Raw genomic sequence first — 27,607 nt, forward strand, 5'->3', positions numbered from 1 at the left:
AATGTTGGCAAAAAGCCTGGGTATTTTGAGGGTTTTAGAAATCAGCAGAAGATGACCAAGCAATTGATTTAAAGAGAGAGAAAATAGAATGAGAGTAAATTAGCAAGAAATAAAAATGGTTAGCAAGAGGTACAAGTATGTAAAAAGGAAGAGATTACTGAAAGTAAATGTGGGTCAGTTAGAGGCAGAAATAGAAGAAATAATGTGGAATAAGGAAATGGCAGAGAGGTTAAATAGATATTTTGTATCTATCTTCACAGTAGATGGCACAAAAATAGTAGGGAACCAAGGGTCTGATGAGAGTGAGGAACTTGGAAAGTAATTCATATTAGTAAAGAAACATGACAAGAGAAATTAATGGGACTAACAGCCAACAAATTCCCTGAACTTGATGACCTACATCCGAGAGTTTTAAAAGAGATGGCTGCAAAGATATTAATGTATTGATTAGGGACACGTTAACGAGGCATTTATAAAATCATAATATGATTAGACAAAATCAACACGATTTTCACAAATCATGTTCGACAACTCTTTGAGTTTTTCAGAGTGTAACTAGCAGGGTAGATGACGCAGTGGTTAGCACCGCAGCCTTACAGCTCCAGCGACCCGGGCTCGGTTCTGGGTACTGCCTGTGCGGAGTTCGCAAGTTCTCCCTGTGACCGCTTGGGTGGCTTTCCTCCAGGTGCCACGGTTTCCTCCCACATGCCAAAGACTTGCGGGTTGATAGGTAAATTGGCCATTGTAACAATTGCCCCTGGTGTAGGTAGGTGGTAGGAGAATTGAGGGAAGGTGGGGATGTGAGAGGGAAAATGGGATTAATGTGGGAATAGTATAAATGGGTGGTAGATGGTCGGCGCGGACTCGGTGGGCCGAAGGGCCTGTTTCGGTGCTGTATCTCTCTATGACTATAAGGGAGAAGCAGTGGATGTAGTATATTGGATTTTCAAAAGTCATTCGATAAGGTGCCACACACGAGGTTTTTACACAGGGTTAGGGCTCTTGGGATAGAGCGAAATGTATTGGCATGGATTGAGGATTAGTTAATGGACAGAAAACAGTAGGAATAAACAGGTCATTTGTAGGTTGGCAGGTTGTAATGAGTGCTGCAAGGATCAGTGCTTGGGCCTCAGCCAATTACAATCTATACCAGCAACGTAGATGAGGGGACCGAGTGTAATTTGCTGACGATACAAAGCTAAGTGGGCAAGTAAGCTATGAGGGGGACACAAAGCTCCTGCAAAGGGATATAGACAAATTGAGTTGGAAAGAAGGTAGTAGATGGGAGTAAAATGTGAGGAAATATGAAATGATCCACTTTAGTATGAAGGACAGAAATGCAGAATATTTTTTAAAAGGTGAGACCCCAGTAAATGTTGGTATTCAGAGGGATTTGGGTATCCTTGTACACAAATCGCAAATTTAACATGCAGGCACAACAAGCAATTAGGAAAGCAAATGGTATGTTAGCTTTTTTTGGCAGGGAGTTGGAGTATATGACTAAGCAGGGGCTAAACTTGATAGCCCCTGAAGAAGGGCACAGATCGTGATGTATGCTTAACCTGCACTAGTTGATTGCAATGCAGGCAACATGCCAACTTCGTGCTGCCTGCTCATTTCAGTGAGTTCACCGTCGAGCCAATGAACAGCACAATTAGCAGGGGGCTAATATCATGAGTGATTAGCACCACTTAAAGATAGCCTGCACTACTTAAAGCGAGCCTGCACCTCTGAAAACCAATATTTACTGGACCCTCATCTTTTACAAAATATTTTGCTTTTCTATTCTACCTCCTAAAGTAGATAATTTTGCATTTCCTCACATCTGCCACTTTCTTTCCCATTCAACCTATCTATATCCCTTTGTAGAGTCTTGGTGTCCTTCTCACAGCTTACTTGCCCACCTAGGTTTATATCATCAGCAAATTTGGTTACATTATGTTCTGTTCCCTCATCTAAGTGCATTGAGGCTGGAGCATGTGCTGGCAGTCATGCAGGAAGTGAATCTGATTTGGGAAACATTGAAGAATTGCACAGCTTGGGAGAGAGTGGGCTCCAAGGTTTTCAGATACTGCACTAGAGGCCTTTGTGGAGGAAGTAGAAAAGAAAAGACATGTTCAGTATCTGCTGGAGGCCCTACAGAAATGCTAAGAAAGCTGTTGGAGCAGATAGCTGTGCAGGCCAATGCCAGTAGTCTAGCCCCATGACCTGGATGCAGTGCAGGAAGAAGTTTAATGACCTCACACGAGTGGTCATTCTCAGTGACCAATCTTCAAATGCCATATCCTACCAGCTGCACCACTAGCCTCAGACACTGTTCAATTCACCACACTGCCATCGCTCATCTATCAGCAATCTCTTATCAAGCAGGGCTCAAACGTGATATTCTTATTTGTATTTACATTTAGCACTGCTGCAAGGCTCTCACCCACAGCTCACCAGCTTGCACACACTGCCACTAATCAACCCCGACAGCCACATCTCCCAAATAGATTGCATGCAATCATTGATTTGCTTCCCTCTCTCTTGCAGGACAAAGTGGCACACAACCAGAGGCAACAGAAGCTAACCATAGGGGGACAGGTGTGTCTGCATCTCCTAACCCCCAAGGAGGAGACGGTGCTAGCCATTATTAGGATGCTCATTGCTGCGGCTGTGACCAGCAACGGGGCTGAAACCATTAAAGATGACAATATACTCATACCTAATCCCCCTCATCCCACAATCTCTTCTGATTTATTTACAAGCTGCAGGTGGTGTAAGCTTGCACCTCATACTTCCACCACCCCCACAGGCCCCTGCATCACAGCCTTACCCTTGTGCCTTTTTACTTCCAGATGCACATGAAGTGCAATCTGGTCGAGCATTGGAGGAACAGAATGAGGATCCACTGTCACTCGATATCATATTCGCAGCGACCAGCTCAGATACTGTCATTGCATGTAATTTAGAGGATAGCATAGAGACAGGATCTGTGCATGGTGAAACACTGGGCACTGCAGGTAGGGCAGGGGACAAGGATAGCAGAGGTCCAGCTCACCGGAAGGCACACTGGTTCCTCTGCAGAGGACTTGGATGAGGATTTCAATGGGGCAGCCTACAAAGAATGCCGATGGATATGCACAACGAAATGCTTGGTGCATTGGGAAGCTGGCCAGAAAGTCTATGGTCAATGTCGAGAAACATGGAGGAGACCAGCACTAACTTGGCGCAGAGCTTGGAGCCCATCCTTTCAAGTGTGGAAGTGAGGGCCCACTCTGTTCACACACTTGTGGACCCAAGCATAATGCAATGTATGATGGCCAATATCATAGTTTCCATTGCAGCACAAGCAGCAGCCACCCAATGTCCCAGTACAGCGGTGGAAGCTCAGACTGTGTCCTCCAAGGTCAGCTTGCTGACATGCAAGCTCAGACTTCTACCATCGTGATTGTGGATTGCAGTGTGTAACAGGGCTTGCGGGGTGTCACAGCAGTCCAGCAATTTATCTTGTAACAGATTACTAGAATTGCTGAGTTGCCGCCCTGGGGGGAGTCACAGTGACTTCATGGAGCACGAACCTACTGTCTTCTCTCGGGAAGACAGCTTTCATCCTCCCATCCCGCCACTCTGCCAGTGCCCTTGCAGTTGCCTGCTGGCCAGCCCAGGCTGCTGCCACTCATGCTGAGAAGATGCAGTCTGCAGGTGGGCCTTCCAGGCCCAGAGCTGCTGGAGGTCATCCTCCATAGCCATCTGCAGTCCCTTCCACTGAAAGTTAGCAGCTTTCCACCTGCCATGCTGCAGCCACTGGGGTAGCACTGCGTAGAAGCACTAGGAAAAGCCAAGACACAGAAGACAGGCACTAAATGAAGGCATAAGGGTGATAAGTTGACTTTGGTATGCAATATGGCATGATTCCATTTATAAATTTGGTTTGGAATGTTTATTTTGTGGTGGCTTTTGTTTTTGCATCATGGCCAAGGAGATGCTGTGGGACTGTTGGTGAATGGAGAATTGGGCTTGCAGTTACCGGTATCACACGCGAATGAGTTCTTCACAAGCATCCCAGGCAGAAAGGGGCTGCCTTCCTCCACCTCTTCATGCTTCTGCTTCTTAGCTGCTCATTGTACAGCTGGTGGCAAGGGCTATGCCCTCACAATGGTGAGGTTGTGCAGCATGCAACAGACCTTCATGAATCCTGACACCAATTTTTCTGAGTATTGGGGGCGCTATTCCACAATGGTCCTAGCAGCAGAAGCATTGTTTCAGCACGTCAATGGTCTACTCTATCACATTTCATGTGGCAGCATGGCTTTCATTGTATGCATGCTGTGCACGTGTGCAAGGGTTGTGCACCAGAGTCAGCAGTTATTGTCTCATAGATACACTAGTTGTTTTTGGCCAGTCACTGCCCTTCTGGTTTGCCTTGGTCACTCAAGTACAGTTAGCACAGAGGACTGCCGAAGAAAGAAGGCATCATGACTGCTGCCAGGCATTGACCACATGATTCGCTTCCTGTTAGATGTGAAGGAAGTGGAATCCCTTTCAGCTCCAGTATAGGACAGAGTTGACTTGCAGCGCCCGCAAAATGATATGCATGCAGCCTTTGGCACCCTGCACTATGGGGAAGGCTGCAATTTTAGCAAAGCCACATGCTCACTCTTGTCTCTGGCAAGAGAGAATGAAATGTAGTTAGCTTTCATTGACTAGAGAGCCTCAGTGACCTCACTTTGCACAACAGTGGATGGCAAACTGCGAGATGTTGCAAATATCTCCAGTTCCAGCCTGAAAAGAGCCAGGAGCATAAAAGCCGCAGTCACCTGCACATCCACTGGCAATATGGTCCTTGTCCTACTGAGGTTGCAATTGTGGCTGCAGCAGGTGGCAGATTTCAATGAGGACACCTTTACTGAAGCACAGACATCTCACATATTGTTCCTTGCTGAGGTTCTGGTAGGAGAGTTGCTCCCTGAGTACCCTGGGTGGATTTGGCCTCCTGTTGAAAGCCCTTCTCCCCCTTCACCACCTCCTTCCTCTTCCAGCACCTTATCCTGCTATGGGTGACTGCTGTTAATTCTCTAAGTCATGCTGTATTCCAAGAGGAATGGCTACTAGTGCACCTGTGTTTGGGAGCAATTGGTTTGTGCAGAAGCCTTGAAATCAGCAGAAGATCCTTTAACACATACCACACCACTCCTTGTAGACTTTTGCAACTTCAAACAACTGTAAAAAGCACCAAGTACTTGTAGAATTGAAGCAACTGTCAGAAGAAAGCAATTAACTTGTAAATAGTTGATGATCCCTTTAAATATTGCTGATGAGGGGTCCTTCTTGTTGCTGAACATATGCTTAGTTGTCCGAGATTAAAAGAGCACGTTAGCTGGAGTATTGCACTCCAAAATTGCACAGCTGGTGTCAATTCAGCATTGCATGCTGATTAATGTCATGATCTATCTTCTCTGCATACTTCTGGTGGCTGTTCACTGCACACAGGTTAACGGCCTCACCAATAGGATGTGGGTTGCGATTTACCCAACAAGTTTGTGCACATACTGCATACTCCAATATGGAACTCCAAGGACATGCGCTAACAAGCCAATTTCTCACTCAGTCGGTTTAATAGATGAGGAACTTGGTTAGTTGAGTTTCAATGTCAGTCAGCAAAACCAGACAATTAAGAGCTGGGGTGAGGCTTGGTAATTTATCAAGAAAATTGAAGATTATATGTTTAGGATTTCAAACTATTGAATATATAATTTTAACGTGGGATTGGTTAAATGTCTTAATTCAAGCAATTTACCATGAGTCATTTAGGATATGTCATTTACTTTAATGGTCTTAAGTTAAAATTTCCAGAGAGGTAGGTGCAGTTACAGTCGTGCCAGTTCAGTAAACTAGAAAAAGTTGATCATCAACTTCAAAAACTGACACAGTCCCAAAGAAGCTGCCATAAACAACCCTGAATATTGGTTTATGGCGTGTTAAAATTAGTAGTTAGGCTCAAAGTGCAGTGGAAAATGACGTGTCATTATTAGAACTCCAACTACACCCAGTGTTTCATTATTTGTACTGCAGGGGAACAGAATGGGAGATTTGCAACAGTGGCAGATTTAAAAAATTTCAGAAGGGGGCTTGTGAGAGTAAAAACCACAAGATTTATTTTCTGGGGAGCAGGATAGGGGTCAGGTGTGCTGAAATTGTTTCTCACACTCAGCAAATTTTAATTTTTGCTTTTAACACTGTATTTTTGAGCACTTTCAGATGGGAGATCAGTCCATCCTTTACATTGTACAATATGAAATCCCCCATTTTAACCTAACCCCTCACTGAGGCAACGGGATGAGTTCAGATCAAGCGCCTATTATACACCCTGTTAGATTTCACACTTCATTTAACTGGGCGGATTAAGTCAAATCGGGGCTAAGTTGTTGACACATGTAAGTTTTAATATAAAAAAGGAATGTATGAATTGTTATGTTTGGTAATGATGGATAATATCTCACTTTTCAACCAGGCTAATGCTTGTGAATTTACTAGATTACTACCCTTTTCCCTTCCCCTCTTTTTACATTGTGCTTGATTACCCCCTCCATTTCCAACCATAGTGTATAAGATTATTTTCCTTCCCTTCCATAAAATGCAGGACTTCTATTCTAGTGTTCTCATTTATCTTCTCCCATTCTTAGATTAACATCCTTTTCCCTTCCAAAATCTTTTCTCCACTTCTGACATGACATAGAGATTTTAAAAAGCATAGGAACTAAAACACTTAGAAATTGTGTTTGCTTTTTTGGCAATTGTAACAAACAGAGGAATATGCTCTAAGAAAACATAAACACAGTCCTAACCACATACATGTTGTCAACTGCCACATTTAAAATATAAATGATGAAATTCCTGTGTCTGTTTTTCTCTTTCTGAGAGTCCCAAATCACAACAGTGAGAGCAGAGTTGAACTGATGGACTGTCCAGCTCTCCACCTAATGACTGTAATCTGTCACTCTGAATACAGGAGCATGTGAAGTTACAGCACACAGAAAAAAGGACTGAGTGTCAGGAAGTTTAAAACTGCCCTTATTTGTACCAGACACTGGGTTTGAAACACAGATCTCATATACCCAATTCAGTTAAGGCTGATATAAGCTTGTTATTGCTGTGAATGTTTGAGATTGACAGTTTATTTTTAAAATCTAATTTAATAAAACCAAACTCTTCTGATGGCTTAGTGACTAATGTACCAAATAATATGGTGTTAACCAGGTGATGGGGACCAAAAGGGCTGCACTGGGTTATCTGATTTCACCTGGAGCATCGTTTGGGGTGCTGCACTTGGTGCAATTGCACTCGGTGTCCTGGAATAAAAGTATCCAGGGCTGCTACTCTTAACCACTTTCCAGTGACCCCTGCTGGAAAGTGTGCTTTTCTAGTCGTTGGGGTACTTTGTACAAAGTGTAAAATGGATGATAGTGAAAAGGCAGCCAGTTTTACTACTTCCAATTTTTATTACTGTTGAAGTCAATAGAAATAAAAATCAAAAGATGTAAAACGGGCTGCCTTTCCCTTGTTTTACACTATCACGCAAAGTCAAAATTTACCCTACAGAATGAGCACAGGATCAGGCTCAGCTGTGATTCCCTTCACAGTTGAATAGCTTCCCAAAACCCACTGTCCAGGCTTACATGAAGAATGGATGCAATACTAGATGGCTGCCTTGGATCCCTGTCATAGCAAGGAAATCTGCCAGCCTTACCTGGTCTAGCCTACATGTGACTCCAGATCCACAGCAATGTGGTTGACTCTTACCCGCCCTCTGAAATGGCCTAGCAAGCCACTGAAGGGCAATTAGGAATGGGCAACAAATGCTGGCTTGCCAGCGACGCTCACATCCAATGAAGGAATAAAGCAAAGGGCAGTGCCTTCAGGAGGGTATGGAGGAGTTTTTATTTCGCAGTTCTTAATAAGAATGCAATTTGTGTCCCATGCTTACGATTTGTAACTATTAAAAATTGGTTTATACTAGTTTGTATTCCTAAGCTTTTTTCAGTTTAGATATATGATGATGGGAGAAAGGCTTCAATCTTCAAGTAGAAGAGAGATATTAAGTGAGAGCTTATGGCACCTTCGTCTTTTCCTTTTAAATTGCTGATTCCTTAAGGTAATTTAATAGTTTTATCACAGGGTACTGAAAATTCCATTTCCAATTATCAATCCTGCATCAATTGGAGAAATCAGGAAAATGTATTGAAATATGAAGCTACATGAAAATCTGCCTAAACCGTGCCCTTATAATTCAGCAGCAGTATATGATGTTGACAATTAGGCAGCAAGGTCAAGAAGAGTTGTGTTAATATTATTCTGAATGACATTTATGTTGAGTAGTAATGGCTTCTGAAATTTCCTAGGCACAAGTAAACATTAGCATGAAGACACTGAAGGCAGAGACTTATTGCCAGGTTATTTATTAATTTTAGCTTGGACAGTTAATCCTTTTGCAGAATAAGGTTCCGGGCTCCCCCTTAGAAACATTATAATGCTTATCACTGTTCTTACTAAGGGGCCCAAGAAAAAGTGTCATATTTATGTTGGAGGTCTGGTAGCATCCCACGTCTGGACCCCTAGGGCTGTACTTTACGAGCCGCTCAATGCCGTGGGTCGCAACGGGGGCCTCGTAAAATTCTGCAGAGAGAGGCCCGCTCCTTCCACTGCTTGGCGGTGGGGCCTTAATATACATATTCAGATTATACTAAATTAGATGTAAATTCACTTACCTGTGGGCGGCAGCTGTCCCACGCCGATTTTACAGCCACCGTTCGTTCCTTGTGCACCTTCGGAACCTTAGTTCTGAGGCGGGAACTTGGGGAGGGGGAGGAATAAAATTTTCAGGGTGGGAGGGCTGGGGCAGCGGGCAAAACAGTTTTGATTGGATGGTGGGAAGGGGTTGAAGGGCAGAAGTTTAAAGGATAGGGGGTAAAGTCCAGGTAGGAAAAAAGGCATGTTTTGGTTATCCCGGACAATGAAATGACCATTGGGGAGGTTGGAGAAGGGCCTCCATCACAAAAGTTTTTATTTACTAAAAACTAATAATGATACACCTTTTAAAAATTGTAATTTTTGCTAAGGGCTTAAAGCCCTTTAAAAATAGCACCGGCACCTGCGCGGTGGCGCCAGACGCTGTTGCTGGGGACACGTGGACCGCCCCCTCTATTTAAATGAGCCCCCGTGCGTAATATCACAGGAGCTCCTCGGTGGCACTCGCGTGTCGGAAGGCTGCCGAGTTCAAAGCGCATCGCCGCAGAGCACGGCGTGCGATTAAAATTCAGCCCCTAATGTGGTTTCTCCATCCACTATTCTTAGAATTACCAACTCTGTTTGAAGGCTTCTTTTGCCTCTTTTCAAGCCCAGTGTCATTGGACAGTTGCTGCAATTGGGGTACTACATCAGCTGTGATTAACTAACTCAGCACAGATGGGAAAACTGAACTTGGGACCTTTCTGGCCCTCTGCTTCATCATCACACTGGGGAGTGCACTTATCTACAGGGAGACTATTACTCTAACAGCCTTCAAAATACCAAACTATCTCTCTCATGAATATTTTCAGGGACAGTTTTGTCATCTGCTCACGAGTCCACATTCGGTAATTTTGAACCATAGAAGTTCACACTGTAGAAGGAGGCCATTTGGCCCATCATGCCTGTGCTAGAGCAGCCCAAAACTAATCTTACTGTCCAGCTCTCTCAGTAGGCCTGCAATTTTCTCTGCTGTGATTTGCAATTGATATACTATATTTTTTTGGAATTTTTGTTTAAAATACAAGTAATATGACCAACATTAATAAACAACATAAGAATGTCAAACATGCTTTCGTCCTGAGGCTTTGATTGAGCAAAGCCTCACTGAAATTTTGGCCTGTTATGCTTCTGTATCTTGATCCCAGCCAGTTCCTTCACTGTCTACATTTATGGGTCATCCAAGTGGGATTGCTGAATCATAGTCATTTACGGCACTGAGGGAGGCCATTTGGCCCATCAAGTCCATGCTGGCTCTCCACAGAGCTATGCAATCAGTCCCACTCCCCGGTTCGATATGTGCCAAATTTGAAAGAAGCATTGTGTTGTGGTTATACTGGGAACTTGAACCAAGACCAAGTTTATTTTCTGGACTGTTAGAAACTAACAGAGAGAGGGGATTTGTCTTTCCTTTTGTGTGTCTTAAATTTGAATTTGGGTCCAAGAGGTAGGCAAGCATGTTCCACTAACCTGCCTGTCCCACTGACACAGCAAAAACTTTAGCCCTTTTCATATTCAATGTTAAATTTACATTCCTGGATGTTTGCTTATGCAACATCTACAGATGTTAATGCATTTACTTTATAAAGGCTGGGTGATCATTAGTTGAGTATTTTTACTTGTGGTTTCGCTCCAGCAATTGTTGTGCAAGATGTTAGGAGAACAGTGAGGCCACCCACAAACAGAGGAAAAAGGGAAACTGAGGAATGGGAAAGGCTGAGGGATTTTACGGCAGTAAACTAGAGTTGGGAGAAAGTTTGTCATAATTAACAATAATAAAGATAGCTCGCTGATAGTCTATATAGGCTTAATTTTAACAACCAAAAACTGGGTTAGGACCAGGTCAGATATTAAATTTTTAAAAATCTGAATCCCAACCCCAATCTTCCAACCTGCCTGCCCACCTCCAGATTTAACAGAGATGGGGGGAACAAGTGGTGGGCAGCCAACCCACTCCCATGAGGCGGGTTGGCAATTTAAATATTTCAATGAGACTGGCAGCCTCTAACTTAACCTGCTTTGCAGGTTTTACAGTGGCTGGCCAGGTTTCCCAGGCCTTGGGAAACCCAGCAGCTGAAGGGAAGTGAGGACAGCTTTGTGGAAAAGGTGAGCAGAAGTACCTCCAATCAACACCCAAGAGCCCCACCCCCCATACAAAGACCCCTGGGATCTCGGGACATGGGGTGAGGTATTTAGGACTGAGATGAGGATAAATTTCAGTCAGGGGGTTGTCGATCTTTGGTATTCTCTACCCCAGAGGTCTGAGGATGCTGAGCCATTGAGTATATAGATAGATTTTTGGACACTAAGGGAATTGAGGGATAGGGGGGTTAAATGAGTTGATGTAGATCAGCCATGATCTTGTTGAATGATGATGCAGGCTTGATGGGCCATATGGCCTATCTCCTATTTCTTACGTTCTTACATTCAACATGGGCCATGTATAGCAGGTGATTACATTCTTGTCTAGTCTGCAGCCATGTTGAGCACCCATATCTGATCTACCAGAGGTGAAGCCACTTTGCTGTTGTCATCTTTTGTAGAGGAGTTCCTAATTGGCTAGAGTATATCAGAAAATACCTTTCTTGTCAGAAAAAAGGGTGTTCCCCAGAGGATTGATTTCATGGGGTTATTTTGAGCAATAAGGGCAAAGGAAGCAGAGATTTCGGGGAATCACCCTTCTTACAGACAAGTCATTTGCTCACATACTTTATTCTCCAGAAGGATAAACTAGCAGAAGGCAAAGTATCATTCCTACACTATATCTAAAATATTGAGGTTAGTAGCTCAAATCAGAATCAGTGAGAAGCAGGAAGAGCTATATACATTGCTCGGCTATAAGCTAACTTTATTCTAATAGGTAATTGATAAGATTCATTACTTGAATCAGAATAAAGTTGCAAAGTAACAATTTTTAAAATGTGAAGATGGTTTAACTAAGGCTGCGTTTGCTGACAACACAACCATTAGGTGGCGTAGTACTAGCACATGTGCAAATGCAGCCTCTTCCACTGAAACGTCACTGTCTGCGACGTCTCAGGGCAGCTGCCAGGAGTAAAGATGGCGCTGCTCAATTTATCACAAAAAAACAAATTCAAGCCGACAATCCCCTTAATGGCTGCCATCGCTGCCTCCATCCCACCCCCAACAGTCCCCTGCTTCCTCCTGCCATTGCGCTTCTTTTTGCCGCCACCTGTTCTACCCCTCTTCTCACCACTCGCTCCCAGGCCGCTCTCGCCCTGCTTCCCCACCCGCCCCCCACCACCAGCCGCTCACTCCAGACCTCACCACTGCTCGCTCCCTCCCCAGCCACACTCCTCGCTCCCCCCACACCCAACCAACCACCCAGCTCTCCGGCAGCTCGCTCCCCGCCTCTCCCCTGCCCCCCCACCCCCGGCCTCCAGATGCTAGCTCCAGGCCCTGCCGCTTCCCTCCTCTCGGCAGCTCGCTCCCACATTCAGTCGTTCCAGCGCACCGCCCGAAGGAGCAAGGCGGGCCAGGAGGGGTGACAGGGCAATGTAGGAGGGTAGGGGCGCAGCCTGGAGCTAGCGGCTGGAGGGGTGTGGGGAAAGTGGGGAGCGAGCAGCTGGAGAGCGGGGTGAGAGGGGGTGGGGGAGGCGGGGAGGAGCAGTGGTGCGGTCTGGAGTGAGCGGCTGAGGGGGGAAACGGCCAGTGTGGGGTGGGGGGGGGGCAGTGTGGGTGGACGAAAGCATCGAGGGCGGGAGCACATGGCTGAGAGGACGCAAGCGGGGAGGACTGGAGCGAGTGGCCGAGGGGCGGGAGCAAGTGGCTGAGGGAAGGCAACGGCGTGGTGGGCATCGAGCAGGGTGAAGCGGAGATTGAGACAGAGATGGTGGGAGGAAGCAGAGTACTGTTCGGGTGAATAGAGACAGCTATTGAGGGGTGAGAACATCATTGCGTGGTGACGCCATGCAGGCACATGCGCGCATTCATAATGGCAAGCTGGCAAATGTTCACACACATTGATGACGTCCGCGATCACTCTGCGCATGCTCTACTTGTCAGGAGTCACTGTTTAACGAATTGATGCTTGCTGTTTTTAAAAACATACAGGACTTAGTTCAGCATTTCAAAGAACCTTTACACATTTCCTGTTATGGCTCTGCTTTTCTCTTAAAATGTATGTTCCAGCAAATTTAAATCTATACTGAAGGTGACGAGTGATGTCACGAAAGCCCAGCAACACCTACGTATCATGAAGAAAATGTGTTCCAATAGCAGTTCAGTGCATAGACTGCTAAGTCGGGTTTCCTTGATGATTATTCGTCCACAATTTCATAACCAAGTTATATGACATTGTGGGCTTTGAAAATTGCTTCACTGTTGTTATAGAAATAGAAACTGTTTTCACCACTGCATGCCCTTTAGAACGTTTTTCAGAAATTTAGGGAACCTTTCCTTTCAGCAAGAAAAAATAGATATTTAAATTTCTGTCTAGAGCAGGGTTGTCCAACCTTTTCACGTGGGGGGGGGCCAAAGTACAACTTTTGCCTTGCATGAGGGGCCGGAGAGACGATTTTAGAAAGATAAAGGCATTAAAGATTTATCTTGCTATTAATCAAAAGAACAAATGTGCATTTTTGTGAAGAATAATTTATTGATTTACTTTCTTATCACTATGTTAGACAAAGATTTAGTGAGAGACAAGGCATTTTTTTGCTTGCACAAGTGGTCAGTGTTTGCCCGCATACTACTTGTAGCGAAGCAGAGTATTCCGGATAGATGTCTATCTGTCAGGAGTGAACATGATCTCTCTCCCTCTCTCTCTGTCTCTCTTTCTCTCTCTGTCGCAGGGAGCAGGAGCCCTCAGCACAGCAGCTTTGTGGTTGGTGAGTTTTTCTCTCTCTGACTTTCTGTCACCCTGTGTTGTTCCCCAGCCTCTCTGTGTCGTTCCCCCCCCCCCTCTCTGTGTCGTTCCCCCCCCCCTCTCTGTGTCGTTCCCCCCCCCCTCTCTGTGTCGTTCCCCCCCCCCTCTCTGTGTCGTTCCCCCCCCCCCTCTCTGTGTCGTTCCCCCCCCCTCTCTGTGTCGTTCCCCCCCCCTCTCTGTGTCGTTCCCCCCCCCCTCTCTGTGTCGTTCCCCCCCCCTCTCTGTGTCGTTCCCCCCCCCTCTCTGTGTCGTTCCCCCCCCCTCTCTGTGTCGTTCCCCCCCCTCTCTGTGTCGTTCCCCCCCCCTCTCTGTGTCGTTCCCCCCCCCTCTCTGTGTCGTTCCCCCCCCCTCTCTGTGTCGTTCCCCCCCCCTCTCTGTGTCGTTCCCCCCCCCTCTCTGTGTCGTTCCCCCCCCCTCTCTGTGTCGTTCCCCCCCCCTCTCTGTGTCGTTCCCCCCCCCTCTCTGTGTCGTTCCCCCCCCCTCTCTGTGTCGTTCCCCCCCCCTCTCTGTGTCGTTCCCCCCCCCTCTCTGTGTCGTTCCCCCCCCCTCTCTGTGTCGTTCCCCCCCCCTCTCTGTGTCGTTCCCCCCCCCTCTCTGTGTCGTTCCCCCCCCCTCTCTGTGTCGTTCCCCCCCCCTCTCTGTGTCGTTCCCCCCCCCTCTCTGTGTCGTTCCCCCCCCCTCTCTGTGTCGTTCCCCCCCCCTCTCTGTGTCGTTCCCCCCCCCTCTCTGTGTCGTTCCCCCCCCCTCTCTGTGTCGTTCCCCCCCCTCTCTGTGTCGTTCCCCCCCCTCTCTGTGTCGTTCCCCCCCCCTCTCTGTGTCGTTCCCCCCCCTCTCTGTGTCGTTCCCCCCCCTCTCTGTGTCGTTCCCCCCCCTCTCTGTGTCGTTCCCCCCCCCTCTCTGTGTCGTTCCCCCCCCCTCTCTGTGTCGTTCCCCCCCCCCTCTCTGTGTCGTTCCCCCCCCCCTCTCTGTGTCGTTCCCCCCCCCCTCTCTGTGTCGTTCCCCCCCCCCTCTCTGTGTCGTTCCCCCCCCCTCTCTGTGTCGTTCCCCCCCCCTCTCTGTGTCGTTCCCCCCCCCTCTCTGTGTCGTTCCCCCCCCCTCTCTGTGTCGTTCCCCCCCCCTCTCTGTGTCGTTCCCCCCCCCTCTCTGTGTCGTTCCCCCCCCCTCTCTGTGTCGTTCCCCCCCCCTCTCTGTGTCGTTCCCCCCCCCTCTCTGTGTCGTTCCCCCCCCCTCTCTGTGTCGTTCCCCCCCCCTCTCTGTGTCGTTCCCCCCCCCTCTCTGTGTCGTTCCCCCCCCCTCTCTGTGTCGTTCCCCCCCCCTCTCTGTGTCGTTCCCCCCCCCTCTCTGTGTCGTTCCCCCCCCCTCTCTGTGTCGTTCCCCCCCCCTCTCTGTGTCGTTCCCCCCCCCTCTCTGTGTCGTTCCCCCCCCCTCTCTGTGTCGTTCCCCCCCCCTCTCTGTGTCGTTCCCCCCCCCTCTCTGTGTCGTTCCCCCCCCCTCTCTGTGTCGTTCCCCCCCCCTCTCTGTGTCGTTCCCCCCCCCTCTCTGTGTCGTTCCCCCCCCCTCTCTGTGTCGTTCCCCCCCCCTCTCTGTGTCGTTCCCCCCCCCTCTCTGTGTCGTTCCCCCCCCCTCTCTGTGTCGTTCCCCCCCCCTCTCTGTGTCGTTCCCCCCCCCTCTCTGTGTCGTTCCCCCCCCCTCTCTGTGTCGTTCCCCCCCCCTCTCTGTGTCGTTCCCCCCCCCTCTCTGTGTCGTTCCCCCCCCCTCTCTGTGTCGTTCCCCCCCCCTCTCTGTGTCGTTCCCCCCCCCTCTCTGTGTCGTTCCCCCCCCCTCTCTGTGTCGTTCCCCCCCCCTCTCTGTGTCGTTCCCCCCCCCTCTCTGTGTCGTTCCCCCCCCCTCTCTGTGTCGTTCCCCCCCCCTCTCTGTGTCGTTCCCCCCCCCTCTCTGTGTCGTTCCCCCCCCCTCTCTGTGTCGTTCCCCCCCCCTCTCTGTGTCGTTCCCCCCCCCTCTCTGTGTCGTTCCCCCCCCCTCTCTGTGTCGTTCCCCCCCCCTCTCTGTGTCGTTCCCCCCCCCTCTCTGTGTCGTTCCCCCCCCCTCTCTGTGTCGTTCCCCCCCCCTCTCTGTGTCGTTCCCCCCCCCTCTCTGTGTCGTTCCCCCCCCCTCTCTGTGTCGTTCCCCCCCCCTCTCTGTGTCGTTCCCCCCCCCTCTCTGTGTCGTTCCCCCCCCCTCTCTGTGTCGTTCCCCCCCCCTCTCTGTGTCGTTCCCCCCCCCTCTCTGTGTCGTTCCCCCCCCCTCTCTGTGTCGTTCCCCCCCCCTCTCTGTGTCGTTCCCCCCCCCTCTCTGTGTCGTTCCCCCCCCCTCTCTGTGTCGTTCCCCCCCCCTCTCTGTGTCGTTCCCCCCCCCTCTCTGTGTCGTTCCCCCCCCCTCTCTGTGTCGTTCCCCCCCCCTCTCTGTGTCGTTCCCCCCCCCTCTCTGTGTCGTTCCCCCCCCCTCTCTGTGTCGTTCCCCCCCCCTCTCTGTGTCGTTCCCCCCCCCTCTCTGTGTCGTTCCCCCCCCTCTCTGTGTCGTTCCCCCCCCTCTCTGTGTCGTTCCCCCCCCTCTCTGTGTCGTTCCCCCCCCCTCTCTGTGTCGTTCCCCCCCCCTCTCTGTGTCGTTCCCCCCCCCTCTCTGTGTCGTTCCCCCCCCCTCTCTGTGTCGTTCCCCCCCCCTCTCTGTGTCGTTCCCCCCCCCTCTCTGTGTCGTTCCCCCCCCCTCTCTGTGTCGTTCCCCCCCCCTCTCTGTGTCGTTCCCCCCCCCTCTCTGTGTCGTTCCCCCCCCCTCTCTGTGTCGTTCCCCCCCCCTCTCTGTGTCGTTCCCCCCCCCTCTCTGTGTCGTTCCCCCCCCCCTCTCTGTGTCGTTCCCCCCCCCCTCTCTGTGTCGTTCCCCCCCCCCTCTCTGTGTCGTTCCCCCCCCCCTCTCTGTGTCGTTCCCCCCCCCCTCTCTGTGTCGTTCCCCCCCCCCTCTCTGTGTCGTTCCCCCCCCCTCTGTGTCGTTCCCCCCCCCTCTGTGTCGTTCCCCCCCCCTCTCTGTGTCGTTCCCCCCCCCCTCTCTGTGTCGTTCCCCCCCCCTCTCTGTGTCGTTCCCCCCCCCTCTCTGTGTCGTTCCCCCCCCCTCTCTGTGTCGTTCCCCCCCCCTCTCTGTGTCGTTCCCCCCATCTCTCTGTGTCGTTCCCCCCATCTCTCTGTGTCGTTCCCCCCATCTCTCTGTGTCGTTCCCCCCCCCTCTCTGTGTCGTTCCCCCCCCCTCTCTGTGTCGTTCCCCCCCCCTCTCTGTGTCGTTCCCCCCCCCTCTCTGTGTCGTTCCCCCCCCCTCTCTGTGTCGTTCCCCCCCCCTCTCTGTGTCGTTCCCCCCCCCTCTCTGTGTCGTTCCCCCCCCCTCTCTGTGTCGTTCCCCCCCCCTCTCTGTGTCGTTCCCCCCCCCTCTCTGTGTCGTTCCCCCCCCCTCTCTGTGTCGTTCCCCCCCCCTCTCTGTGTCGTTTCCCCCCCCTCTCTGTGTCGTTCCCCCCCCCTCTCTGTGTCGTTCCCCCCCCCTCTCTGTGTCGTTCCCCCCCCCTCTCTGTGTCGTTCCCCCCCCCTCTCTGTGTCGTTCCCCCCCCCTCTCTGTGTCGTTCCCCCCCCCTCTCTGTGTCGTTCCCCCCCCCTCTCTGTGTCGTTTCCCCCCCCCTCTCTGTGTCGTTTCCCCCCCCCTCTCTGTGTCGTTTCCCCCCCCCTCTCTGTGTCGTTTCCCCCCCCCTCTCTGTGTCGTTTCCCCCCCCCTCTCTGTGTCGTTTCCCCCCCCCTCTCTGTGTCGTTTCCCCCCCCCTCTCTGTGTCGTTCCTCCCCCCCTCTCTCTGTCCCCAACCCCTACTGCGCGTGACCCCCTCGTCCACCCGCTCACCCACCCCCCCACTGCGCCCGACCCCCTCGTCCTCCCGCTCACCCACCCCCCACTGCGCCCGACCCCCTCGCCCGCCCACCCCCTCTCTGTGCCTGACCCCCCTCTCTATCTCTCTCTGCCCCCTTCTCTCTCTTTCATTCTCTTTCACCCCCCCTCCCCCCACCCCACCCCCCGCTCAGCAGAGCAGCTTTGTGGTCGGTCAATTTCTTTTTTAAAAATGGCACTGAAATTTACAACTGATAGGTTCTGCATGAGAGCGGTAACAGCGGTTTCCCGTCTTCGGACAGATTCAGGGTTTTCCGACGGCCTTTTTAAATTAAAAAGTCAGGACGCCCCGAATCTGTCTGAAGGTGGGAAACCACTGTTACTGATCTCATGCAACACCTGTCAGCTGTGAAAACTCAGATGTTTTAAAAAGCCAGCCTGGAAGAAGAAGCCAATGGGAAATTTCTCATCTCTGAAATACATCCGCGGGCTGGATGGAAACCTTTGGCGGGCCGTATGTTGGACAACCCTGGTCAACCTGGACAACCCTGGAGTTTATTCAGCATCTCATTCAAACAGAAGAATTCCAACAGTTAGCAGTTCCACCTGAGAACACAAGGTGGTGATCAATGCATTGGTTTTTACTGTCTGCTATTTGATGTTTACAAAAAAATGGTTCTCATTGCAGTTTCTGAAAGACCGGGACAAAAGTGATAAATACAGCATGATTACCGGAAAGAAAATAAAAATGAAAGTTAAAAAGACCAGAGATGATAAAGAGGTACATTAACTTGTTTTACTTTTAAGAGCGGATTAACTTAAAGGCGAATATATGTGTACTGTCACGTTCTTTGTCATGTATAAAGTTTAAAAATAAAGTAAAATAAAAGGCACTTAGCACCTGAGAAATCATGATTTACATCTCATTGGTCTACCATTTTAGGTACCAAATCATACTCCACCATCATCTGACATAGCTTTAGAAATTGCACAATTGGTCCTATTCCCCCAACTTCACGTAGATTCTGTCACCTATAAAGGTTGTTCAAGGTTTTGAATGTTGGCTTTCTAATAGATTGCTTTTTTATTAGTTCAGGGGATGTGGGCATCGCTGGCTAGGCCAGCATTTATTGCCCATCTCTAAATTCCTTCCAATTAACGACTTTTCAATTTGCATTTTTTGAGCACTTCTGAAGGTGAGGTTGTTGCTGGGGTTAGGTTCTATAGATGCCTGTAGCCCTCTGGTACCACAATCAAGTTGCATCCTTTATACAGTATTTGAAGACACTTCCATCAAGAAGGGCATTATAGCTGAGTTCAACCTTATTCTTATCTGATGGTCTCTCATGCACACTTTCCAGCAGTGATCAAGAGAGGAAGCTCTGGCTGATTTTTATCACTTGTCCTTATTCCATGCTGAATTTGAAGTTGACAACTTATAATAAGCTTGGTAGGTTTCACAACTTTCCACTTCCTTCCCCTCTACCCAAGTTGTGACACAATATGTTTGAAAAGAATGTAAAAACAAACCCCTTGGAGTTTGTAGCCTACTGCCCAATTATTAATAGTTGGTGCTGCCATCACATTCTGTAATGTTAGCAGAAGATTTGGATTGTTAAACAGTCAGTTTTAGTCACTGAAGTATTGTGTAAAATTTGTTACATGTAGCCTGTGTTAGAAGATGTTCAATTTCTAATAATTTTATCTTAAAAATTGGGACTAGGATGAAGGGAAACTGAATTTTTTGAAACATTGAAATTATTTAGAATGCACCATGGGCATATTGCATCTCTGAGAAAAATGTCAACTAAAAATAGAAAATGCACAGCAGGTTGATCTGCATCTGAAAAAGAAAGGATAACATTTCAGATGTGTCTCATTCAAAATATTCTTTCTGAAAATGATTCACCTGCTGTTGATTTAATCATCCTGTTGTCATTTTTTTTTGGATTTCCGGCATTTGAGTTTTTACGTTATGTCAGTGTTGTATTTTTGGATATAGTGCAGAAACGATACTTAGCCTTCTTACTGAGAACCAGCCCCCAGGCGAGTGCATCAGAAACTCAGGCACCCAATGTACAAGCTTCTGCAACCAGCTAAATGAACTGTGAAATTGTCCCTTTTGTGTTATGACAGATTCATTCAATCTACTGAGGCCCGTTAACTCTTTTTCAATCCCACAGAGAGACCGAAATCGAGCAGAACTCCTTCAGTTCCTGAACTCCGCATTGTAGGGAAGAGGGGCATCAATGGGATTTCTAAACCATGAAATACAGGGTCTGTTAGCAACATGAACTTTGTCACTGGAGACCAGTGTGTTCGGTTGGACAGCTCAGGGAAAATCCCTTCAAAAGTGGATGCGGGAGACTTCTCTGTTGCAGGCATAAAGGTTGTGTTGAAATCTGACTGTGTATGATTTTGAGAAACTTAACATTAAATAACAGAAACAAGACTGGCATCCTTCAGGATATTTCTCAATGTTTTACCAAAGCAGCCCTTGGAAAATGTGTTCATAATAGTTCAGATTGTTTCATTGCTCAGAAAATTGCCTGGTTGGACAGAATTTCTTGTTTAGGCAATGTTTACAAAAATTTATACATTCCAAGTTTCTGAGAAAATGCTAGGTGCATTAATTTTAATCAATAAAATGGTAGTAATAGAGGCATAGGATGTTGCTTTATTTTCAAATATGCTATCTGGCCGTAGAGTTTAAAATGGTGCATCGAGGTGTTTCTGGGAAATCCTCCATAATTACTGATTAGTGTTATAAGTTGAGAATTGCCAGCACAAAAGTTGCGATGATTATGGAAGTAAATATATTCACCTCATCCTGTTTGAAAACAAAATTATTTTCCAACAGGACATAAACCTACAGTATATTAATATCTTTTGGAAAAAGATGGAGCCTGAGCCTAACTGAAATGAGTGCAGTTGGATTTTGATCAGTTGAATACTGTATGCTAAAAGAAGAATGGCGAGAGGGAAATTATCTGTACTAACCAATATGGCAGATCATGCAAAAGAAAATAGTACTGTATAAATCAGTGCAAGAAATGGACTAAATTCATCCTTCAGACGTGCAGTTCTCATGCTTTGTGTTTTAACATACATGCTCATCAGAATTATGCTTGACTAAATTTGAATCTGTACTTTTACTTTTATCTCCATTAAAATGGATCAAACTCCGTATTTCACATAATGTGAATTGTATGTTATGAAAGGTTGATGAATACAGCATCTAACTGAGTGATGCAGACCCATATGTGTCAATCTACAAAACTTGGAAAACTTGACAAAACAGGCTTCAAAAAAGCTGAGACCTCAATAGTATAACTGAAAATAAGCCCTGAATAAAGGCCTATGACTAAAAGCCGCTGTTTCATGGTATCTAATAAGTTAAGTTCCTTTTACACATCATATTTTAGAATATTTGTTAGTGTCATGGATAATATTCTGCAATATACAGATTGTTTTTCTGTGAAAGCTGAAACTCGTGACTTATCCGGACATGAGATGCAGCTATTACAGAGCAATAAAAATTATTGTGGTGTTGGATTTGGAAATTTTTCCAAGGGAATAGACATATTTTCTCATGCTAAATTTATTTTCTAGATGGCACTAAGGGCATTTTCTTAGGAAATTTTGATCATTAACACTTTTGTGCATCTTACAGAATTCTGAAGTTCACTGCACTTCAGCATTTGAAGCCAAAATTAATTTGTCTAATGAATATAAGATTTGTAAAAAATAAAAGTAGTTATGAGTCATTGTTGACTTTTGATTTTTACACTAACATAAGGTAACACTCTGAGTATAACATAGCAGATGTTATAGCAGCATCTTTGTAGGTGCTGTCTCTTAATGAAATAAAGCAAACTTGTGGATCTCCTGTGACGTTGCCCACAAAGCCAGGAGAAAGCAAATTTTCTTCAGTGCATTAGTACTGCTGTAGGTTATAGGTGTAGGATCTGACACTTAAGAAGCTGTATCTAGTGGGTACACATATGCAGCGGAAGGACTGAATGTGTCATAGTGGTGATGCTTAAATAAGGAATATGTGATGTATATAGCAAACTTAATATATAGTAATTGTCTAGCTTTATTTAAAATTTCCAAAATTTATGGAGCAAACTTAAATGATATTTTAAAGCAAAAGTCACTGAACTAAAACACTGCTTCTGTGTTGCCCAAGTACAAGATGACCTCCCATGTGCTTTAAATTAGGTTTTCCTTCTTAATTTTATCAACAAATTAAGGTATGTGCACACCAAGTAAATTTTAAATGGCACTCTTCCCACATTCACCCCCACTATCCATGTTCACAAAGGCAGTCTTAATCCTTCCAAGCCTAATTCATAGAAACACTGTTATCTCAGACACTCCTCACCCTTTCATGGAAACACTTTTCGCCAACTCTCCCACTTCATGCTGGCACTCTTTTCCCTTCCCAATTCAACCTGCGCTTTTGTCCCTCTCCAGTCTATTTAAATTGCTTGTCTTCTTTCACTCTCTTCTGTTCAAGCTGCTGTTTGCACCCCCCCCCCCCCAACCCCACCATACCCCCAAGAGTTCAAGCTATGTTTTACCCCCAGTTCACGCTGGTACTCTTCTTGCCCACTTCCTCTGTTATGACTGGCACTGTGAATGGAAATTCTCACCCCAAAGTGACATTCCCAGCTTATCCTTTCCTGCTTCTGCCTCAATAATATTGCTCTCTCTCTCTCTCTCGCTCTCTCTCTCATCAAGCACAGTTCTTGTCAGTGACGGCCCTTGGAAATATGAAACTTCCAACTTACCTTATTTAATGGCTGCAGACACCTACCTTTTCTGGTCTTATGAACTGTCATGATTCTCAGGCTGCACTTCTGGCAAGGAAAGTAAATGGAGAAAGTGCCATGAGAATATTAGAGTGCCTTCTCACTTTCGATTCTGTGGTAGAGATGGTAAAGAAATGTACAACTGTAAGAGCTGTCATGATGTTGTAATATGAATGATCCCTTGGCTGACACTGAATAAAGAAAAGCACGCATGTTTTATTCTGGCAACAGAAGTCGTAGTACAAGGAAAAGATAACAACTCTCTCTCAACCATTGCTAATGTGAGTGTGAAAATAATTCTGCAGCTGATACAATGTACAAGGGGGAGGTGGTGGCATAGTGGTATTGTCACTGGATTAGTAACCCAGAAACCCAGGGTATTTCTCTGGGGACATGAATTTGAATTCCACCACAGTAGAAGGTGGAATTTGAATTCAATTAATAAATCTGGAATTAAAAAATGCTGTCCTTACCTGGTCTGGCCTACATGTGATTCCAGATTCACAGCAATGTGGTTGACTCTTAAATGCCCTCCGAAATGGCCTAGCAAGCTACTCAGTTGAATCTAACTGCTACAATCAATAAAACAGAATGAAATTGGACAGATCACCCGGCATCGCCTAGGCACTAGAAATGACAATGGCAAACCCAGTCCTGTCGACCCTGCAAAGTCCTGCTTGCTAACATAGAACATAGGAGCAGGAGTAGCCCTTCAAGCCTGCTCTGCCATTCATTATGGTCATGGCTGATCATCCAACTCAGTAACCTGTTCCAGCTTTTCCCCCCATATCCTTTAATCCCTTTTGCCCCAGGAGCTATTTCGAACTCCTTGAAAACATACAATGTTTTGGTCTCAACTGCCTTCTGTGGTAGCGAAGTCCACAGGCTACAGGGTGAAGAAATTTCTCCTCATCTCAGTCCTGAAAGGTTTACCCCGTATTCTGGGGCTTGTGCCAAAGTTGGGAGAGCTGTCCCACAGCCTAGTCAAGCAACAACCTGACAAAGTCATACTCCCAGAATCATACCTTACAGACAATATCGCAGACACTGCCATAACCATCCCTGGGGATATCCTGTCTCACCAGCAGGACAGACCCAGCAGAGGTGGCGGCACAGTGGTATATAGTTGGGAGGGAGTTGCCCTGGGAGTCCTCAACACAGACTGCGGACCCCATGAGGTTTAATGGTTAGGTCAAATATGGGCAAGGAAACCTCCTGCTCTTTACCACCTACTGCTGTCCCTCAGCTGATGAATCAGTACTCCTCCATGTTGAACACCACTTGGAGGAAGCACTGAGGGTGGCAAGGGCGCAGAATATACTCGAGTTGGGGGATTTCAATATCCATCACCAACAGTGTCTTGGTAGCACCACTACTGACCAAGCTGGTCAAGTCCTGAAGGACATAGCTCCTAAACTGGGTATGCAGCAGGTGGTGAGGGAACCAACAAGAGGGAAAAATATACTTGACCTCGTCCTCACCAATCTGCCTGCTGCCAATGTATCTGTGAATGACAATGTTGGTAGGAGTGACCACCGCACAGTCCTTGTGGAGACAAAGTCCCGCCTTTACATTTATGATACCCTCCATCATGTTTGGCACTACCACCGTGGTAAATGGGATAGATTTCGAACAGATCTAGCAATGCAAAGCTGGGCATCCATGAGGGGCTGTGGGCCATTAGCAGCAGCAGAACTGTACTCAACCACAATGTGTAACTTAATGGCCTGGCATATTCCCAACTTTATCATTACCATCAAGTCGGGAGACCAACCCTCGTTCAATGAAGAGTGCAGGAGGTTATGCCAGGAGCAGCATCAGTCATATCTCAAACTGCGTAAGCAGCATGCAATAGACAGAGCTAAGCGATCCCATAACCAACAGATCAGATCTAAGCTCTGCAGTCCTGCCGCATCCAGCCATGAATGGTGGTGGACAATTAAACAACTAACTGGAGGATGTGGCTCCACAAATATCCCCATCCTCAATGGTGGGGTGTCCAGCACATCAGTGAAGCATTTGCAACAATCTTCAGCCGCAAGTGCCGGGTTGATGATCCATCTTGGCCTCCACCTGAAGTCCCCAGCATCCCAGATGCCAGACTTTAGCCAATTCAATTCACTCTGCATGATATCAAGAAACGACTTAAGGCACTGGATACTGCAGAGACGAAGAGCCCTGACAGTATTATGGCAATAGTACTAAAGACCTATGCTCCAGAATTTGCCGTGCCCATAGCCAAGCTGTTCCAGTACAGCTACAACACTGGTATCTACCCAGTGATGTGGAAAGTTGAGCAGGTATGTCCTGTACACAAAAAGCAGGACAAGTCCAATCCGGCCAATTACCTCTCCATCAGCCTACTCTCAATCATCAGTAAAGTGATGGAAGGTGTCATCGACAGTGTTATCAATCGACAGTGTTATCAAGCGGCACTTGCTTAGCAATAACCTGCTCAGTGACGCTCATTTTGGGTTCTGCCAGGGCCACTCAGCTCCTGACCTCATTACAGCCTTGGTTCAAACATGGACAAAAGAGGTGAGGTGAGAGTGACTGCCCTTGACATCAAGGCAGCATTTGACTGAGTATGGCATCAAGGAGCCCGAGCAAAACTGAAGTCAATGGAAATCAGGGAAAAAACTCTCCGCTGGTTGGAGTCATACCTCGCGCAAAGGAAGATGGTTGTGGTTGTTGGAGGTCAATCATCTCAGCTCCAGGACATCCCTGCAGAGTTCCTCAGGGTAGTGTCCTAGGCCCAACCATCTTCAGCTGTTTCGTTAATGACCTTTCAAGCATAAGGTCAGAAGTGGGGATGTTCGCTGATGATTGCACAATGTTCAGCACCATTCGCAACTCCTCAGATACTGAAGCAGTCCTTGTAGAAATGCAGCAAGACCTGGACAATATCCAGGCTTGGGCTGATAAGTGGCAAGTAACATTTGTGCCACACAAGTGCCAGGCAATGACCATCTCCAACAAGAGAGAATCTAACAATCTCCCCTTGACATTCAATGGCATTACGATCACTGAATCCCCCACTATCAACATCCTAGGGGCTACCATTGACCAGAAACTGAACTGGAGTTGCCATATTAATACCGTGGTTACAAGACCAGGTCAGAGGCTAGGAATCCTGTGGCGAGTAACTCACCTCCAGTCTCCCCAAAGTCTGTCTACTGTCTACAAGGCACAGGTCAAGCGTGTGATGAAATACTCTCCACTTGCCTGGTTGGGTGCAGCTCCAACAACACTGAAGAATCTCGACACCATCCAGGACAAAGCAGCCCACTTGATTTGCACACCATCCTCAAAAAACATTCACTCCCTCCACAGTGGCAGCAGTGTGTACCATCTACAAGATGCAGTGCAGCAACGCTCCTTGGACAGCACCTTCCAAACCCGCAACCTCTACCAACAACAAGGGCAGCAAATGCATGGGAACACAACCACCTGCAAGTTCCCCTCCAAGTCACACACCATCCTGACTTAGAACTATATCGACGTTCATTCACTGTCGTTGGGTCAAAATCCTGGAACTCCCAACAGCACTGTGGGTGTACCTATCTCATATGGACTGCAACAGTTCAAGAAGGCAGCTCACCACCTCCTCAAGGGCAATTAGGGATGGGCAGTAAATGCTGGCCAACCAGCGACACCCACATCCCATGAATGAATTAAAAAAAAGATAACCTGTTCTTTCTTGACCTCCAGTAATTTAATCATTCCAGTCAGGATAATTTTTAAATAAAGGAGAGGCATCTGAACAGATTGTATGACAGCTTTCAATCCCAAACACGATTGTAAAACTGCTGGTGGAGGACATTATGCATTGTACAAATTCAGTGAAGGAAACCAATTTGGAATATAGTTATTTTGTCAGTTGTAAAGGATACAGGAAAGCGAAACCTACCTGAAGATGATTATTTTTTCTAGGTGGAATTTGGACATGTGTAGATTAATTAAGGAAAGCTAGCACAGATTCGTTAAAGGCAAATCATGTTTAACCATCTTGAATGAGTTTTTTGATGAGGTAACAGCGAGGGTTGGTGTGGTCTATATGGACTTCCAAAAAATGGTTGATAAAGTTCCAAATAGGCTTGCCAGCAAAGTTGAAGCCCATGGAATAAGGGGACAAGGCAGCATGGATATCACAGAATCACTGAATTCTTACAGCACAGAAGGAGGCCATTCAGCCCGTCATGTTTGTGCCAGCTCTCTAAAAGAGCAATTTGCTTAGTGCTACTCCCCGACCTTCTCCCCACAGCTCTGCACATTCTGCCTTTTCAGATAACAATCCAATTCCCTCTTGAATGCCTCGATTGAACCTTCCTCCACCACACTCTCAGGCAGTTCATTCCAGATCCTAACCACTTGCTGCATGAAAAGGTTTTTCCTCAAGTCACTATTGCTTCTTTTGCCAATTACCTTAAATCTGTGCCCTCTTGTTATCGATCCTTCCACCAATGGAAACAGTTTTTCCCTATCTACCCTGTCCAGACCCCTCATGATTTTGAACACCTCTATCAAATCTCCTCTCAACTGTCTCTTCTCCAAAGAAAACAGTCCCAACTTCTCCAATCTATCCACGTAACTGAAGTTCCTCATCCCTGGAACCACTCTTGTGAACCTTTTCTGCACTTTCTCCAATTCCTTCACATCTTCCCAAAAGTGTGGCACCCAGAACTGGACACAGTGGTCTGGATTTTGTTCTCCCCCAGACGTCGTGTTCTGTGGCAGGGGGGCAGGTGGCCTGAAGATGGCTCCGGATGAGGCCCGTCACAGACCTCGACGCTGTAAGGGTCTGACCCGATCCTCCCGGCAACAGCAAGGCTCCATGGCACCCCCCTGCCGCTGGGTGACAGGACCATAATTAACATATTCAAATGAATAAAATTAATAAATTTAAATAGACATACCTGCGATCTTGAGGCCCACCACAATCTTCGGCGCGGTGGCCGGCACTCCCACGAATTCAGATCCCTGTCTGGGGAAATGCGGCACCACACTGGTAGGGAGGGGAGAGGAGGTAAGTTTGTCAGTGCGGTGGTGGGAGGTATGGGGTCAAATATACGGGATGGGTGTAGGGGATGGTGGGAAGAGTTGAACCTTAAATTTTGTGCAATTTGTTGGGGGGCGGGAAGGTCAGATGTAAAAGTTAAGTGTTTTGGGGAGGAAAGGCAAATAGTTATTGTAATTGCTATTGGGGGTGGGAAAGGGGCATGAGAAATTATTTAATTTTGGGGCG

General features: G+C 47.4%; 1 protein-coding gene across 6 annotated transcripts in view; it reads left to right on the forward strand.

Moving 5' to 3' along the window:
- The window catches only part of si:ch211-22i13.2 (uncharacterized protein LOC553945 homolog), a 37,201-nt gene extending 15,889 nt beyond the window's left edge, over positions 1-21,312 (forward strand). For all 6 annotated transcript variants that reach the window (XM_068044974.1, XM_068044971.1, XM_068044977.1 and 3 more), the window contains 2 exons: positions 18,234-18,326; positions 19,729-21,312. In XM_068044974.1, coding sequence (XP_067901075.1) covers positions 18,234-18,326; positions 19,729-19,779 — 144 coding nt within the window. In that variant the 3' untranslated portion in view covers positions 19,780-21,312. The remainder of the gene's footprint in view (positions 1-18,233; positions 18,327-19,728) is intronic.
- The last annotated feature ends 6,295 nt before the right edge of the window (positions 21,313-27,607 follow it).

Source organism: Heterodontus francisci, chromosome 13 (genome assembly GCF_036365525.1).
Source record: "Heterodontus francisci isolate sHetFra1 chromosome 13, sHetFra1.hap1, whole genome shotgun sequence".
Classification (NCBI taxonomy): Eukaryota; Metazoa; Chordata; class Chondrichthyes; order Heterodontiformes; family Heterodontidae; genus Heterodontus; species Heterodontus francisci.